At 41.9% G+C, this 17,514-nt stretch overlaps 1 protein-coding gene across 1 annotated transcript; it reads left to right on the plus strand.

The window, feature by feature from the left end:
• Positions 1-652: 652 nt before the first annotated feature.
• Positions 653-17,227, plus strand: Mat2b (methionine adenosyltransferase 2 non-catalytic beta subunit). Its single transcript, XM_050138655.1, is given in 7 exon segments — positions 653-859; positions 7,693-7,887; positions 10,442-10,556; positions 11,106-11,258; positions 13,442-13,635; positions 15,642-15,755; positions 16,346-17,227. Coding segments are annotated over 7 exon segments (972 nt in total). The 5' UTR covers positions 653-829; the 3' UTR covers positions 16,517-17,227.
• The last annotated feature ends 287 nt before the right edge of the window (positions 17,228-17,514 follow it).

The following is a 17,514-nucleotide window of genomic DNA, read 5'->3' on the forward strand; positions in this document are numbered from 1 at the left end:
AGAAGCGGTATTCAATGCTTGGCTAAATATAAACAGAAACAGTCAATGGAAACGATCACATTCTACATTTGTGTGTTGCTACCGCTACGGTTTTTAAATTGCACTTTGAAATCTTTAAAAAAAAAAAAAAAAGACATAGAATGGGGCGGGAGAGATGGCTCAGTGGTTAAAAGCATTTATTTTACTCTCAAAGCGTCGGAGTTCGATTCCCAGCACCCACAAAATGGCTCACAACCATCCATAACCCCAGTTCCAGGGGATCCAACAGGCACACATGGTGCTCATACGTGCATGCGAACAAAATATTCATACACACAAAATAAACTTTTTGGAAAGCACCGAGGAATTTTACTAAAGGTTCTGTTAAGTGTGAAACGTGTGAAATATTTCAAAACAGGAATCAATTGCATTGTACTTCCCCCCAACTTGGCTCATTCTCGCTACCGCTACCGGAGACATCAAGAAGTTCTACCGGGAGAATTGCACGTCTTTTTTTTTTTTTTTTATTTTTATTTGTTTGTTTTGTTCAATAGTTCTGTCATGGATTTTGGTAACGGAGTCTCTCTTGACTTACAATTAAACATGAAACTTCTCATTGGGTAGTTTCAAAACGAACAGGAGGAATCAGCTGCCAGTTTACTGCACTGTGGAAAACTGCACGAGATTCCAGGATTGGAATGGAAATGCTAATTTAAAAGGTCAAGCGGAGCTGCGCCTCACGTTTTTGGCGTCCGTGTGCTCGGTGCGGGCGGAGCAAACAAAGACCCAGCAGAGAAGCCAGACGCCGATATTCCTCCCGCTGCTGTTTCCCCAAAATAGTTGTGGAATCATGCCTGAAATGCCGGAGGACATGGAACAGGTAAGAGCTAGCAATTCGAGATACAGTCTCCATTCCGCGTTGACTTAAAAGCGATTCAGAACGGCTGGTAAGAGCCAAATGGGTGTAAAGGAAATATTTGCCGGTGCCATTTATTTCCTTAAGAAACAGAAGCTTGAGACACAGAACACACTCTCTTGGGTTTCTGACCCGAAAAATCAAATTGTGTTTGACAGAAATAAAATGTGAAGCAGAACGAGTTTCATTCTCCACGTTAAGTGCAATGGTGGCGAAGGTTCTGGATAGTATAAGATTTAATCTGTGGTGCGTGCCCGGCTTTTGTCTTGTAGGGCTTGAATCTGCTAATGGGACTTTCAGTTCCAGTTTGCACTCTTTAAGACGTGATCCCTGTCGGAAGTCGGGCATTGACTGTACACATAGAACCTTTTTTTTATTAAGCAAAATGACTAAAAATTGCATTTAAGTATGTGCCCCTAAAGATCTATGCCCAACTTTTGCCTGACAGGTGTCAAACCGTATTCTTAAATGTAGGCAAACAAATATTTCCTTACTCGAAGGTTGCACAGGGAATCAAACTGCAAATTGCAGGAATCCTTAAATGTTCCTTTTGAGTACAATTTATAATCCCGTCTAGGAAGCGATTCCTTCACACATTTCAACTAGAGACTTGAAACATTCTCACTTTTAAGAAGGATGTGGGATCTTGGATCTGTCCTTTTCCTCAGACTTTTTCTTTCTAATTATTCTTGTAATTTAGTGTTAGGGAGCCCTTTTAGTAATCTTTAAGGCCTGGATTAAAAACAAATAAATGAAAAAGTGACAGGCCTCGGGCTGCTTCTCCCCTCTCCCCCAAAGAATTACGTGAAAGGGGAATACGGTTTTTTAGTGTATAGGGGAGGAAGGAAAAATCACCTGGCTCTGACGAAAACTTTTTCTAAACGGCAGCTTGATCGTTAGTTTAAAAATAAACCAGACGGATTGTGACAATAAGGCGTTTGGGGGAAATCCAGGCAATGGTCACGTTTAGGGGCGAGTTTTGAAATCCCTTATGTGGGTGTCTGGATGAGAGCAGAAGGCTGGGTCGAAGCAGGCGAATCCTTTCCTGGGTGCGAGCTTTTATTTACAGTGGAGGTTTCAAAGGCTTGGCTGGCGCTGTACTTCGGAGTTTTTAACCCGCAGGTAATTCAGTTGAGTGCTGAGTCAGACACTAGGGGATGTTGTTTCTGATTAACTTTTAAACAGCCACACAGGTTTGGAAGAATGCCCGGCACTGCGCGCGCCCTTCCTTGGCGCCATCGTTTTTTGCAGCTCCTCCAAAGCTTGGCTCGAGCAGCCCCGCAGTGTCCCCTAAAGTGACTTCCTCCACTTAGGGCAGCCAGAACACCTGTAAAATCTACTTCAAAGTGGACCGGGCTTGTTATCGCAATTGTTTCTCGTTTTGTAATTTTTAAATTACCCAAATGATATTCTCTCCCACACCTTTTTTTTTAATTAGCTAAAAATAATTACACATTTAAAAAACTTCCCAACATTTTTTTAACATTCCAGAAAAACTTAGTTTCCAGAGATGTTAATGACTCAGAAGACAGCACCTATTTTTATTCTTTCTCCTTGCCTTGAACAAACAAACAACCAATCACAACTTGCATAGATTGATCCACTCCTGGGATCCCAGCTCTTGGGAGGTGAAGCTGGAGGGTCAGAAGTTCAAGATCATTCCCTGATGGCCTTGGCTTGAAACTGCCTGAAACCAACCCAAATCAGCCTTAGCGTTGTGTTCCTGGGACCACTCTTCGTTTTTTTTTTTTTTGCCTCTCCTAAGGTTGTAGTCTACTTTGTGTAATACACGCTCAGTTGACTCTTAGGCATTTCGCAGTCTGCAAACATAGAACTCTAGGCCACTCGATTCTTTATTCCCCTTCACTAGAAAGGAAGAAGTAGACAGATTTAAAAACAACAACAACAACAACAAAATCACTCACTCGCTTAAACCCAAGAAAGCCTGCAGTCACTGCTTGGCGTTGCTCTATCTCTTTAAGAACTGGCACGTGGGCTAGAGCGTCCCTTGAGGTCCCGCCCCGTGATGAATGCGTGGCGGAAGGTGGCCAATCAACGGCCGCGGCCATGGCGGCGGAAGCCGGAAGCGGCGGCCCGGGTCGGCCAGGGCCTAGGGGGAGGAGGGCCAAGGGCGCGGGCGCTGTGGCCCCCGGCTGTGCTGCGCTGGAGGTGGCTGCGGTCGCGACGGCGACGGCGCTAAAGCGGCTGGCATGGTGGGCCGGGAGAAAGAGCTCTCTATCCACTTCGTTCCCGGCAGCTGCCGGCTGGTGGAGGTGAGGTGCGGGGCGGGGAGCCCTGGGTGGCGCCTCTGAGTTTGTTTACCTCGCTCGCTGCAGGCTTCCCCTGAGCCGCTGCAGCCAGGAAGTTGGGGCGGGGTGGGGGCCTCCCGTCACCCCCGAGGGCTTGTTTCCATTTGGGTTCTGTGGACGTCACTTTTGTTTTGTATTCCTGGATCTTTAAGGAGATGATGGGAGGGTGGCTTGTTATAAATGAAGGCGTTGGGGATGTCAGCTCCAGTGACTTCATAGTTCACAGGGCACGTTACATCGGGCACTTTCACGGATGTCAGTATTCCCCAGTATGCGGTGCTGTTAACGCTCGGTCTCACAGTGAGAACACAATCTTAGTCTCGAATTGATTCACTAAGGTTTGAACAGGTATTCCAATACAGGTTTGTTTGGCCCTTGGCCACCTTGGGTTTCAAGTCGTGCACGGTGTAAGACTGCTGAGATTTGGGAGACCAAGTGTCTGGTAAACTTCGCCTGCCTCTTCCCAAATCCGAGTCGTTTTGTCTTGAGCCCCTTAGCAATTACTGACCTGCACAACTGATGAGACTTAATTCCCAAGCCAGTATGTCTTTCAGGTATAAGAAAGTATAGGAGATGACCAGTTTTGTTCATGCCCCCAAATCTGTGTCTGTCTGTTGAAATGGAGTCTTTGCTGTCTAGTTTGTCTGGTTTTTGTTTTTCGAAACAGGGTGTCCTAGTGTGTCTTTGGCTGTGTTGGTATTAGCTCTTAACGCACAGAGACCTGCCTGCCTCTACCAGCCGAGTGCTGGGATTAAAAGCACGGGCCGCCACGCCCTGCACCGCTGACTAGTTTTACCTCCACTTAATACAAGCTGGAGAGGAAGGGGCCTCAGAAAAAAATGCCTCCTTAAGATTAGGCAGCAGGCAAACCTGTGGGCCATTTTCTTAGTTACTGTTTGATGTGAAAGGGACCAGCCCATTGAGGGTGTTAGCATCAGTAGGCGGATGTTCTAGAAAGTTGGTTGAGCAGGCAAGTCCGTTAGCTGCACTTCTACATAGCCGGCCTCAGGTTCCTGCCCTGTTGACTTCCTGCCCTGATTTCCTCTAATGATGAACAGTGATGCGAAAGTGGAAGCCAAATAAACTCTTTTTTTCTCAGATTTTGGTCCTGTTTTATCACAGCGTAGTAACCAACCCTAACTAGAACAGGTTCTCTCTGAATAACTCTTGCTGTCCTTGATCTCAACAGAGACTTCCTTGTCTCTACACCCCAGAGTGCCAGGATTAAAGGCAGGGCGCACCGCGTCCAGCTGCAAGATTTTTATATTTGGGTGATGTACATTCGGCATTGTCTCCAAGTGACTGGGCTTTAGCTAGTTCAAGTTCATTTGCAGTTTCAGGCTGTGACTGTTTCTGCATGCATGCATGTATGTACACATGTAAAGTTAATGTGTTAAAATTACAAAGTAGAGAGTGGTAAGCTGGATGTAACTAACTTGAATGCCTATAAACTCAGCACTTTAGCGGTGATGGGTAGATATGATCGCTTTTCAGGGTGGTGGGGTATACAGGTAACTTTTCATGTTCTCGTTTGTTTCTTGAAACAGGATCATATACTGTATTCATGAGTGGCCTCAAACCCACAGCGATCTGTCTGCCTCTGCCTCCACCTTGTTTTTCATTAAACAAAAGAAGGGTAGAGTCATTGGGCATGGTGGCTAGCACTTCAAGCCCTGTGAAAAGCTAAAGCTGGGGGATTTCAGGCAAGCCAAGGCTAAGTAGTGAGACCCTGTCTCAGAAAAACCAGCAATAAAAAGGTACAGACCTCTGCGGTTTGCAGGCACTTGTTGCTCTCAGCTAGTGCTATTGAAATTTACTCTGGGAACTCCGAGGATGGTAATTGTGAAAGAGGCCTTATCAGTTCCTGTTAAGAATGCTGCCTCTGGGTACAATGGGGAGACAGGCAGTTGGGCTATTCCCCTCTGGATTCCTTTCCTACTCAAGCAGCCTGGAGCTCTTTTCTTATATCTCAAGGATGTTTGGGGCTGTGAGGTGAGTGTGAGTGAGTGTGGGGCTTTCTAGTTTTCTGTCATTTTTTTTTCTCCTTTGGAGACTGGTCTATATGCCGGGGCTGATCTTGAATTCAGGATCCTCCTGTCTGGGATGACTAGTGCTAGTTCTGGTATTAAAGGAGCGCACTACACATGTGGACATCCCTGTTTATTTTCTTTAAAGAAAAATATTGTGTGTGTGTGCTTTGTGTTTGGAGATGGGCATAATATGTGTCGTGTCCATTACGCACTGAGGCCGAAAGAGGATGCCATGCCCCAGAAACTAGAGTTAGAGAGGTTGTTAGCTACCATGTGAAGTCAAACCAGGGTCTCCAGAAGAGCAACCAGCGCTCTTCACCTCTTAGCCCCTCTCCAGCCCCTTATGTTTTCCTTTATGGTGTTTCCCCGGGCATCTACATGGTATTTATTCCATGTACAGTGTTTTCCGAATCTGTACCAGAGTTGGCATGTTTTGACCCCTTTCAGCATTGTGTGTGCATGTGTACACAAGCATGGGTTTGGGGTCATGCTGTATGGTCCTGTAGACCAGGCTCTTCTCAGTTGACTGATAGCCTCCTGCTTCTGTCCCCGAGTGCTGGGATTAGAGGCCATCCCCACACCTGTTTTATAGTAAAGGCTTTGTAGAGTTATTTTCTTGCCAAAGATCAAAGAAAACATTTTGCTGGCTTGAGTCTTTGTTTTCGTAAATTGCCTGGCTTAGAGCCAAGGGGTTGTCAGGCTGCCACATGAAATCTCTTTAATTAAAAAAAAAAATTTGAAATTGGTTGAATTAAAATCCTTAATTTTTTTGGTATACTGCCCCCCCCCCCCAACCCCATCATCCCCTTTTGGTTTCAGCTTTTGTGCGTGTTAGAAACACCTGATTTTAGTGTCACTAAGTAAAGTATGTATGTTTACTAAACCCTTTACCTCACATGAAGTTAGGGCTCGAAATGTCTGGCTATTTCTAATAGCCAAAGCTTTTTTGCTAGCTGAGAATTAGGGGACTTTAAAAGAAATAGGGCCTCATGATGAACTTTAATGAAAGTTTCAACTGTGGAACGCATACTGGACTTCAGGTGTGTGACACCATGCCAGCTGAAAACACTATTTTTACAAAAGGGTAAGTTGGCTTTACTTGAGAATTCGGAAGGAAAGTGTTTCTTGATTTTTTTTTTTTTTGGAACTTTGCCTTGAATATACAGAATTTAAATTATTCCTTCAGCTTTTAAACATTTCTGTGAACATGAATATTTTTCTCAATAGCAACACAAATCAGTTCAAAAATTTCCTTACTATCTGTAACTATTAGTCATAAGTACTCTGTGTAAGTAAATTTAGTGCTGACTGAGGGATATATATTAGTTTGTTCAGATTTAAAATATATTGTTTTAAAGATCAGATTAGTTTTAGTCTAAATAAACTGCTTTGAAATGTTGACAGATTTTCAAACGTATAAAAATGTGATGTGCCCTCTGAGGCTTGCGCGTTTTCATAATATCTTTGAAGATGGGAAATTCTTGATGACTCATCAAGGTGATATACCATTACTTCATCCATCATAAAAGCAAAATAACTTCCATTATTAACATGAAATCTAAATCAAGTGGGGAAGTTACTTGTGATTTATCTTAGGTTCTTTTCCTTCATTATTAATACTTGGTTCTATTATTTTTTTCTTTTTTACTAGTCTGGAAGATTTTAGTTTTTATTAACTTATTTATTAAAAATTTTGTGTGTATGAGTGTTTCTCCTGTGTGTTTGGGTACACCGCATGCATGCCTGGTGCCCACAGAAGCAAGAAGAGGGCATCAGATCCTCTGAACTAGTAGTTAACGTTAAGACAGAGTTTTTAGCTGCCTCTGGGTTCTGGGAATCAAGAAGAAAATGCAGTGTTCTTAACCATGGAGCCATCTTTCCTGCACCTTATTTTTTATGTTAGAGTCTTTTGTGTGTGAATGCAGTTGCTCTCAGAGGCCAGAGATCTGGAGCTTGAGTTATAGGTGGTTGTAAGTCACTCAGTGTCTGTCTTCTGCAAAAGCAATGTGTGTTCTGACCACTGAGCCACCTCTCTAGTCTCAATGAGATTGATTATTAAGACTTATCAAGTAAGTGGGGGCTGGAAAGATGGTTCTATGGTTAAGAGTACTTTGTTGATTTGCAATGTACCCAGGCTCAGTTCCCAGCACCTACCTGTAAGTCCACTGCCTGAACTCCAGTTCCAGGAGATTTTACACCCTCTTCTGATCTCCCCCAGCAACGCAGGTGGTGCTCATGCATGCAGGCAAAACACTCATACACATAAAATAATTAAAAAATAAACAAGTTGTACAGTTGTTGGTGCAGTTTGATTAATCTAGCTTTAAAACTGAGTTTTTAGGTATGTGATATTAATAAGAAAAATACTTAGATTTCAGGTATTTGGCACACAATGCTGGCAGTCCATTTCTTTAGGAGAATTGTTTTCAAACTGACTTTCCTCCTTTTACACTTCTAGGAGGAAGTAAACATCCCTACCCGGCGGGTTCTAGTTACAGGCGCCACAGGGCTTCTTGGCAGAGCAGTTTACAAAGAATTTCAACAAAGTAACTGGCACACTGTTGGCTGTGGCTTTCGAAGAGCAAGACCAAAATTTGAACAGGTGAACCTGTTGGATTCTGAAGCTGTTCATCACCTCATTCATGATTTTCAGGTATGGGATTTTATGTTTGAAGTTGTATGTGCATTCTATTCAGAGTTCTCTGGAGTGTACAGAAAGTGCTTGCTGGCTGGAAGCTGTGCTTGAAACTGTAACCTGCTGAGCAGCAACAGTGCAGAGCGTACTTTGCTGGGGAGGGGGGTGCTTTACCTGCAGTGGTGCAGGTTGTGGGGCCAGGGTCCCCAGCATGCTGGGCAGGTACTCTACCCCAGAGCTAGATCCTCCTCCCTGTCTTTTACACAGTGCACAGCTTGTATTTATGTAGTATTTTCCTAATAATACTCACTGTACAAATAAGTGTTATCTGGAACCTGGAAAAAATTATTCTTTCTGCTTTAGAGCCAAGAGAGTACAGTCAGGAATTTGGAGAACCCGTTTGCCATGCTCCAAAAAAAGTTAGAGGGAAATGGAGATACTGTTTGCCTTGTCATCAAATTTTAGCTTTGGTTCTTTCTAAAGGTGTGAGCCCTAGAGCATGGGTACTTGAAACCTGATTTTAGGCTGTATGCCCAGACTGTAATATAGTAAATCCTTGATGGGCCCTGGATGCTACATGTAAAACATCCCAGATTCTGACATTTAAGTTTAAAAACAATTATACCTTCTTGAAATTAGGTATATGGGAGTTCATTCTCTGCCTCTTTCTCCTTTTAAAATTTATTTTTATATATTTTCTGTGTGTGGGTATAGGCGGAGTTTTTCTGTGTCCTAGCAATTGCTCCCAAATAACCACGCGGAGACTTATTAATTATAAATGCTTGGCCAGTAGCTCAGGCTTATAACTAACTCTTACATTTTAAAATAACCCATATTTTTTTATTTTATTATTATTTTTTTTTTTGGTTTTGTTTTTTGAGAAAGGGTTTCTCTGTGGCTTTGGAGCCTGTCCTGGAACTAGCTCTGTAGACCAGGCTGGTCTCGAACTCACAGAGATCCGCCTGCCTCTGCCTCCTGAGTGCTGGGATTAAAGGCGTGTGCCACCATCGCCCAGCTTTAAATTTATTTATTTATTATGTATACAACATTCTGCTTCCATGTGTGCCCACACACCAGAAGAGGGCACCAGATCTCATTATAGATGTTAGCCACCATGTGATTGCTGGGAATTGAACTCAGGACCTCTGGAAGATCAATCAGTGCTCTTAACCTCTGAGCCATCTCTGCAGCCCCCCCCCCATATTTCTTATCTACACTCTGCCATGTGACCTGGTACCTTTTCTCAGTACAGCAGGTTCATCTCCTCAAGATTCTGAGACTCCTCCCCTTCTTCATGCTCTCCATTTGTCTGCAGGTCCGGCCTAACCTCTACCTGTCCAACTGTTGACCAGTCAGCTCCTTTTCTAATCCCATCACAGTGGCATATATTCACACAGTGTAAAGGAATGTTCCACTTATGGGTGTTTTGCCTGCATGTGTATATTTGTGCAACATGTGTGTGCAGTGCCTGCAGAGGCCAGAAAAGGAAGTCTGTCTGGTTGAAACTGGAGTTACAAATGGTTGTTAGTTGTCGTGTGTCTTCCACAGCACATTGACTGTTGGCACAGTCTTAGTTATTGCTCTGTTCTTCTTGAATAAAAAAAAAAAAAAAAAAAAAAAAAAAAAACCCTGTAAAAGATCTCCTGCATCTCTCTGTTTTCGTGTGTAAGGAAGACCTGTTCTGCTCACAGTACTTCTGTGTCCTGGTTAGTTGTCAACTTAACAAGAGGTACAGCCATCTACAAAGAGAGAATCTCAGTTGAGAAAATGCCTCTACCATGTTGGTCCATGGGGCTTTTATTTATTTTTATTAATATGACTGATGTGGGCGGGCCTGGGTTGTATAAGAAAGCAGGCTGAGCATGCTAGCGGGAGCAAGCTGGTAAGAAGAGTACACAGTTGGCTTCTAGACCACTTCCTGCCTTGACTCCCTTCAGTGATGTACTTTGGTGTGTAAGTGAAACAAACCCTTTGCTCCCCAATTTGCTTTTGGTCCACAGTAATAGGAAAATAACCAGGACAGGATGGCTTACTGCATTTACGGTCAAATGGACACGCAGGTTCTGTAAATAGTTGATTCTGGTTAAATGGCTGAATTTAAACATCTAACTTGCAGCGGGTACTATTGCCTGTGTCATGAATTCATTAACTGGAACGGCAGAGCATTTAGTGCCGTGAGGCCTGGGTTCTGATGAGTCATAATCGTGTACATGGTAACCCTTTCCCACCACATCGGCATAGCCGTCTTATTTTGATTATAGATACAGTTGCTGACAGTTTTTTCTGCATTTTTATCTAGGGACTACTAAGTTGTTTCTTTCCTTGGCTAGGTATAACGTTTGGGCTTACATCTGCCTGGTGTGTGGTGTGCAAAGTGCAATTCTTTTTTTTGGAGACCGTGTGTGTGTTTGAAGAAGAAAAAGGAAGTATGACAAACTATTAAAAATTAAATGATTTATTAATTAAAGGAATATTGACTTAAGGAACCTTTTCTTTCTCCGAAGTTCTCTAAGGAAGCCATTGTTCTCTGTTGCTTACCATTTTGAGTTTCAACTCAGTGTTTAACTTTCAGCCTCACGTCATAGTACATTGTGCTGCGGAGAGAAGACCAGATGTTGTTGAGAGTCAGCCAGATGCTGCTTCCCAGCTGAATGTGGGTGCTTCTGGGAATTTAGCAAAGGAGGCAGGTAATGCTACATCATCACTGGATTTTTTTTTTTTAAGACATGCCTATTTTAGGTTTAGGAATATTTTACCTGCGTGTGTGTCTATGCACAGTATGTGTGCCTTGTTTCCTTGGAGATCAGAAGAGGACTTCAGACCCCTGGAACTGGAGTTACAGGTGGTTGTGAGCATCCGCGTGGGTGCTAGGAACCAAAGCCAGGTCCTCTCGAAGAACACCAGTGTTGCTAGCTGTGAGCCTTCTCCAGCCTCCTTCACTGTGATTTTGGCTTTTGTTTGTTTTGTTTTTCCAGACAGAATTTTTGAGTTACCCTGAGTGTTCTGCAGCTCACTTTGTAGACCAGGCTGGACTCAGGTTCAGGGAGTTCCACCTGCCTCTGCGTCTAGAATTTGGGGATTACAGGCATGTGCCACCACTGTCCAGCTTCACTGGGTTGTTTAAGTTGAAAGTTTTGTTGCTCTCTTACATGTGTTTTTGTTGAAGAAAAAAAAAACAAAAACAGAAAACATTCCAAGCAAAAGTAATGAAGTGGGCGAATCTTTTCTTTTTGTAGCTGCTGTTGGAGCATTTCTCATCTACATTAGCTCAGATTAAGTGTTTGACGGCACAAATCCCCCTTACACAGAAGAAGATATACCAAATCCCCTGAATCTCTATGGCAAAACAAAATTAGATGGAGAAAAGGCAGTCCTGGAAAACAATTTAGGTAAGATCCAGCATATTTGGCACCTGATGAAGACTGTGTTGTGTTGTTTATGAAAAGATATGTCCTAACTTATAAAAATATCCAGAATTGCTGTATGTATGTATTACATGCCTGAACTCCCAGCACTCAGAAGCTAGGTCAGTGAAGCTCTGTCTTCCCCTCTTGTAATTGAAAAGGGAGAGAAAGAAAAGGGAACTAACCGTGGGTTACTAGAAATGAGACTGTGGACTAGTGAGATGGCTCGGTAAGTAAAAGTGCTTGCCACCAATTGATGAGTTTGATTCCCGAGACCTGTGTGGACAGAGAGAACCAGCTCCTGTAAGCTGTCACTGACCCGCACACACACATACACATAAATAAATGTAATAAAATTTTGAGGCATCCTATACCATTATATTTTCTTTTTAACATGTGCCTTTATGTGTACATGTGTAACTTCTTTGAAAAGAAACTAAAAGAAAATTTAAAGCTGGGAGAATGAAATCTCTCCTGTGTGCTGTTCCTTCAGGAGCACAAACATGAAATATGGTTTCTTAAGAGAGGTATTTCAGAAAAAAATTTTTTTCAAGTGTTTGCGTTTTGATTCATAATCTGACTTCCTTCCCGCATCTCTGCATCTCATTATATATGCTGCCAGTTCTGACGTGACTTCTTCCTGTCTGTGGGCACACCGTGCTCACTTATTTTCTATCTGTTGCAGCACCATGCTCAACATGATGATCCCTGTGGAAACCAATGCTTTGGGTCATAGTGTACCCCGAGAAGCAGCCACCAGCTTGTGGTGCCCTCATTTATGGACATTTAATTTGTCAAGTTTGTGTTTTGTTTTGTTTATTAACTATTCTAAGTTATTCTGTACCAGTGGTAGAGTACTTGCTGGGCATGTGCGATGCCCAAGGTTAGATCTCCAGTGCCTCCAGGCAAAGTAGATACACAAATGAGCATCAGTCCTAAGAAGTGGCGCTAACATCAGTCTCTACCTTGCTTCATGTTGTTTCATGTCTGCTCCATGTTGCTGTTACAGTGCACAGAATGGATCATTTATAAAGAACTGGAATTTATTTCTCACAGTTCTGGAGGCTGGGAAGTCTTAACCTCCAAGAGCCAGTGTGTGGGAAAGGCCTCCTTTCTGCTTGTCCTCGACCATTCTGCTTGTGCTCCCCATTAAGCTCTTTTATAGTGGTATCTTCATGACCTAAACATCTTCCCAAAGCACCTCCCCCAACCGAGCATGCACATACTCAAGTATCCATCCATCCATCCACCCATCCACCCATCCATCCATCTATCCATCCCTCCATCCCTCCATCCCTATCTATCTACCTACCTACCTACCTACCTGTATACATACATAGTCAAGTATGTATATATCTATCTTAGTCAAGTATGTATATATCTATCTACCAACCTATCTACCTACCTACTTACCTTTTTATCTTTCTCTTGGACTGGGAATTAAATTTCAATATATAATTTTGGAGTGGATACAACATTCCAACCACAGCAAGACTTGTCTTTATAAAAGAAAGTACATGTCTGCTTTGTTAAAAGTGCTAATAATCTGACAGCTATCAAACCCTTCACCAGATATCAGTATAAAATCTAATATGAACATTTCTTCAATCATGATTATAAGCGTGTGACCACTCAGCCCTACCCTCAAATTGTTCAGTTTTTGATTGGTACTTCTGTGTGTGTATACTTGGTCAAATTCAGCAATGATCAGTGCAGTATCCAAACACTTGGTTGTGCGTCTTGTAGGGACCGGAGTGTTGTTTACACAATCAAGTGATATTTACCAGTCAGGAGGAAACCTTTCCTTGATGTATTCCAGCTATCAAATACGTAGCCTGTGTAGATGGTTTCCCAGTTGGCCCAAAATTGTTCTGCATTGCTGTTGTCTTTCACTTGACCTTCAGTCAGTCATTTTGTTGTCTATATAGGCTCTATTTTTTAATGGGTATAATGACCAATTTTATAGAAATTCTATATGTGACAACAGATACTTAAAATATTCATGATCACCATTCAGTTTGTTCATTTATGAGCTGCATCCTATCCTGGTATTTTTATATTAAAAGGCAAGGTTTCTCCTTTGCTATTATTTAAATTCACACAATTTTTCTTTACATTAAAACATGGGAAAGAGCCAGCCATAAAATATCTACCTGTGTTGTCCCTAGGTGCTGCTGTTTTGAGAATTCCTGTTCTGTATGGGGAAGTTGAAAAGCTTGAAGAAAGTGCTGTGACTGTTATGTTCGACAAGGTGCAGTTCAGCAACAAGTCAGCCAACATGGACCACTGGCAGCAGAGGTTCCCCACACACGTGAAGGACGTAGCCAGTGTGTGCCGGCAGCTGGCAGAGAAGAGGATGCTGGTGAGTCTTGGGAAAGATGGGGCCTGCCTTCTGTCTTAGTGAAGGTTCTGCTTTGGTGTTTGGCCCTCCATGGGTGTACATAGACTCTCACAGACTGAAAAGTTACACATGGTTTTTAAAACTCGGAAACCAACAAAAGCAGTTTCTACAGAGTAGAGGTTGTGTTCATGAGGTCTGTAGTGTGCAAGAGATCTGTTCCTGCCTTCCTCGTTCTGGGAGTAAAGACACAGTGGCCTAACCACACCTAGTGCGAGGTATTTTTTTAATTTATTACATATGTGTGTGTTCATGAATTTATATACACCCATGCATGTAAGTGTCAAACAACCAGAGGTCATGGGATCCCCTGGGAACAAAACCCAATTCCTCTTAAGGAAAAAATAAGCACTCTTGACCACTGAGCCATCTTTCCACCCCAGAATGGAAATAAATTTTAAGCATTTGGAGAAGTTGGCATTAAATACAATACCCATACGAAGACTGGAGACTGTTTAGATTATGAATAATGCTGGCCACAGCATGACTCCATTTTTTTACTATATAAAAATTATACTGGTATAAGCAAGCAGAGTTTCCTTTCTTACCCACCAGTTCTCAAATAACGGACATGGAGATTTAACATTATTTTTAAATGCTTGGACACTAGCTTAGGCTTGTTTTTAGCTAGCTCTTAATAACTTAAATTAACCCATTTCTATTCATCTGTGTGCTGCCCCAGGCTTGATTACCTCATGTACAGACTTCCAGTCCTGCTCGCTCTACATCGCATGGCGTCTCCTTAGACTCTCTCCTGCTTCCTCTTAATGTTCTTCCTGCCCTGAAAATCCTATGGCCATCGACCAGCCAGCTCTTTATTAACCAACATGAGTAGTGCATATATACAGTCTACAAAAAGAGTGTTCCATAGCATACTAGTGTATACTGTGGGTAAACTAAAAGTTTCTTCATACAGGTGAAGACAGGTACCAACACCAGAGGTTGTCCTTGACCTTCACATACATGCTGTGACATGCACACCTGAGTTCACAAACAGTTAATTCTTTAGAAGAAGCTTTTGGAAATCTGTTAGGGGGAGGAAGCCTGAGCAAGACTGATAATAATAGCATGGCATTGTTAAGTGTATTTAACTAGTTCATCTCTTCGGTTTCTTGAGGTGACCAGTTTATTGTCCAGAGTGGCCTTGAATCCCTGTGTAACTTAGGCTGCCTTTGCAATTCAAGGCTGTCTTTCTACCTCATCTTTCCCAAATACTAGGATTACTAGCATGTGTCACTGTGCTTGTCAGGTTCATTTTAAAATGGTTTCATAACTGATCTTGGTGGTACACACTTGTAATAACAGCATTTGAGATAATACCAGTAAAACAGCAGGGTCAAGTGGATCCCTATGAATTCTAGGCCCACTGTGTCCATATAGTGAGCCAAGGCTAAGAAGCAAAGCCAAAATTTTTTGTTTTTTTTAAAACAAAAAGAGTGAGGCTAAGAATTGGTTCAGATCATAAAGTGCTTGTCCAGCATGCAAAAAGCCTTGTATTGAATCATAGGACCTCATAAACCTGACATGATGGTGCATGCCTGTAATCCCTGAGCTTGGGAGACTCAAACTGGAGGTGAGCCTCAGCTATATGCTGATTTTGAGGACAGCCTAGACTGTGTGAGATCATGTCTCAAAACTGTTTGGTTTTTATTTAACTTAATTATTAACTTAATAATTTAAAATGTTAATTAAAGTTAGTCAATGTCTCTAAATTGGAGGCACTTGTGTTTTTATTTCAAAAAGTTATTTCTAAAAAAAAAGTTATTTCTATAAATTGCTTTTAGTGTTGGATTATCTGTAGATATTTGATTTTAGGTATTTTGAAGAGAATATTCCAAAATGGTAGGTTTGCTTTTGATTCTTGGACCTTTAAAATTAAATTTCTTGTCAAACTTTACCATTAATTTTCTTTTTTCTTCTTTCTCTCTCACCCTCTATATCTTTCTCTCTTCCCTTGTGTTTGTTGTTAGGATCCATCTATTAAGGGAACCTTTCACTGGTCTGGCAACGAGCAGATGACCAAGTACGAAATGGCATGTGCGATTGCAGATGCCTTCAACCTCCCAAGCAGTCACTTAAGACCTGTAAGTCTGCTGATTGACACCTCCCTCCTGACCTCCTAAGGCCGCTATATGTTATTAATAGCATTTTTCTGTTTGGGATAATTAATCAAGGTGAACTTAATTTGGATTTTAGCAGTATTTAACTGTAAATTACCCCTAAAGAAGTCAGAGTATTGATGGAGGTAAGGGGGGGTGGGGTGGGGGGTACTTGCTGCAGAACCCAACAACCTAAGTCAAATCCACACGACCGAAGGAGAGAACTGACTCCCACTGTCTTCTGACCTCCAAATGAGCATATACTCCCAAGTGCACACGCACACACAGACATACGCACTTTTTTGTCATATTTTGTTTTTCAAGATAGAGTCTTACTATGTAGCTGTGGCTGTCCTGGAACTCCTCCGTTCTGGGATTAAAGGTGTGTGTCACCACCACCTGGCTGATTTTTTTTTTCCTAAGTATTGTCTTGATGGCAGCATGTTTATTTTTCTATATCTAATAAGATCAGGTCTTTTTTTAACTAGGGAAACTTATAACTCTATTTGAGTTATCAAATCTCAAGATGTTACTTCTTTACTCATGATTTTCTTTTTTTTTGTTTTTCTTTAAAGATTACTGACAGCCCCGTCATAGGAGCACAACGCCCCAAAAATGCTCAGCTTGACTGCTCCAAATTGGAGACTTTGGGTATTGGCCAGCGGACGCCATTTCGAATTGGAATCAAAGACTCGCTCTGGCCTTTCCTCATTGACAAGAGATGGAGACAGACTGTCTTTCATTAGTTTATGTGCTGTGTATTTTTTAAATGAAAAGTATAGTATGTGGCACTTTTCAAGAATAAAGGAAATAGTTTTGTATGAGTACTCCTTAATTGTGACTCATGATCCTTCAGGTAAATGATGCTGTTGCACTAGGAGAATGTCGGAGAGACTGAGGGCAGCCATGCCTTGTTTGCAGTCATGACTTTGAGTTGATCGTTTTGTTCTGGTTCACCTTGCTCTTCAAGAAATATAAATTATGATCTTCATGTCTGAGAGCTGGGATGAAACAGACTGTTAGACTCTGGATGAAATGCATTATCCATTCCTGTAACTCCGTTTTTCTTTTGTTTGTGGACCTTTGTATATTGATAGTTTCAGTGCGTGTAGGATCCTGTGAAAATCATCGCTGCTCATTGTTTGCTTTGCTTGAGCCCAGATCAAAATGCTTGAAGAAAAGGAAACTTTATTTTTGCAACTTTAAGTATGGTTTTTTACGCTTGGTTCTTAAAGTGTTGTGTATATCAGAACTGGATAGCCTGACACCTCACCTGCATAGCACCATGTGGCAGACACTTGAGAGAGAGTGTGTGTGTGTGTGTGTGTTTTAATATAAATACATATCTGTCTCTTTCACTTTGTCACCAAGTGATATTTCATACATGTACTTATAATAATGAGCCTTGTTTGTCTTTTGATCACTTATGAATAACAATAAATACTGCTGGCATGTAACACTTTGGTTTCTCTTTTATTTAAAAATATATAATGTTTTAATTCTGAGAATCTCAGTGTATTTTGATCATATTCACCCTTACACCCCCAGCTCCTCCTCTATCTGTCCCTGCTTTCTTAATATTTTGTTGTTGTTTCCTTTTGTTTTTAAGAACACTGACTCACGGGTAGAGCCACCCACTTGAGCTGGTTGACCCACCAGGGACCACACTCTTTGGCTGTCTTCCATTCCCAGAATTTGTTTCTCTTTAATTTATTTGTTTCTTCTTAAATTGTAAGTACTGCTA

This window comes from Alexandromys fortis, unplaced genomic scaffold (genome assembly GCF_014885135.2).
Source record: "Alexandromys fortis isolate MF-2015 unplaced genomic scaffold, M_Fortis_MF-2015_v1.1 scaffold_11, whole genome shotgun sequence".
Lineage (NCBI taxonomy): Eukaryota > Metazoa > Chordata > Mammalia > Rodentia > Cricetidae > Alexandromys > Alexandromys fortis.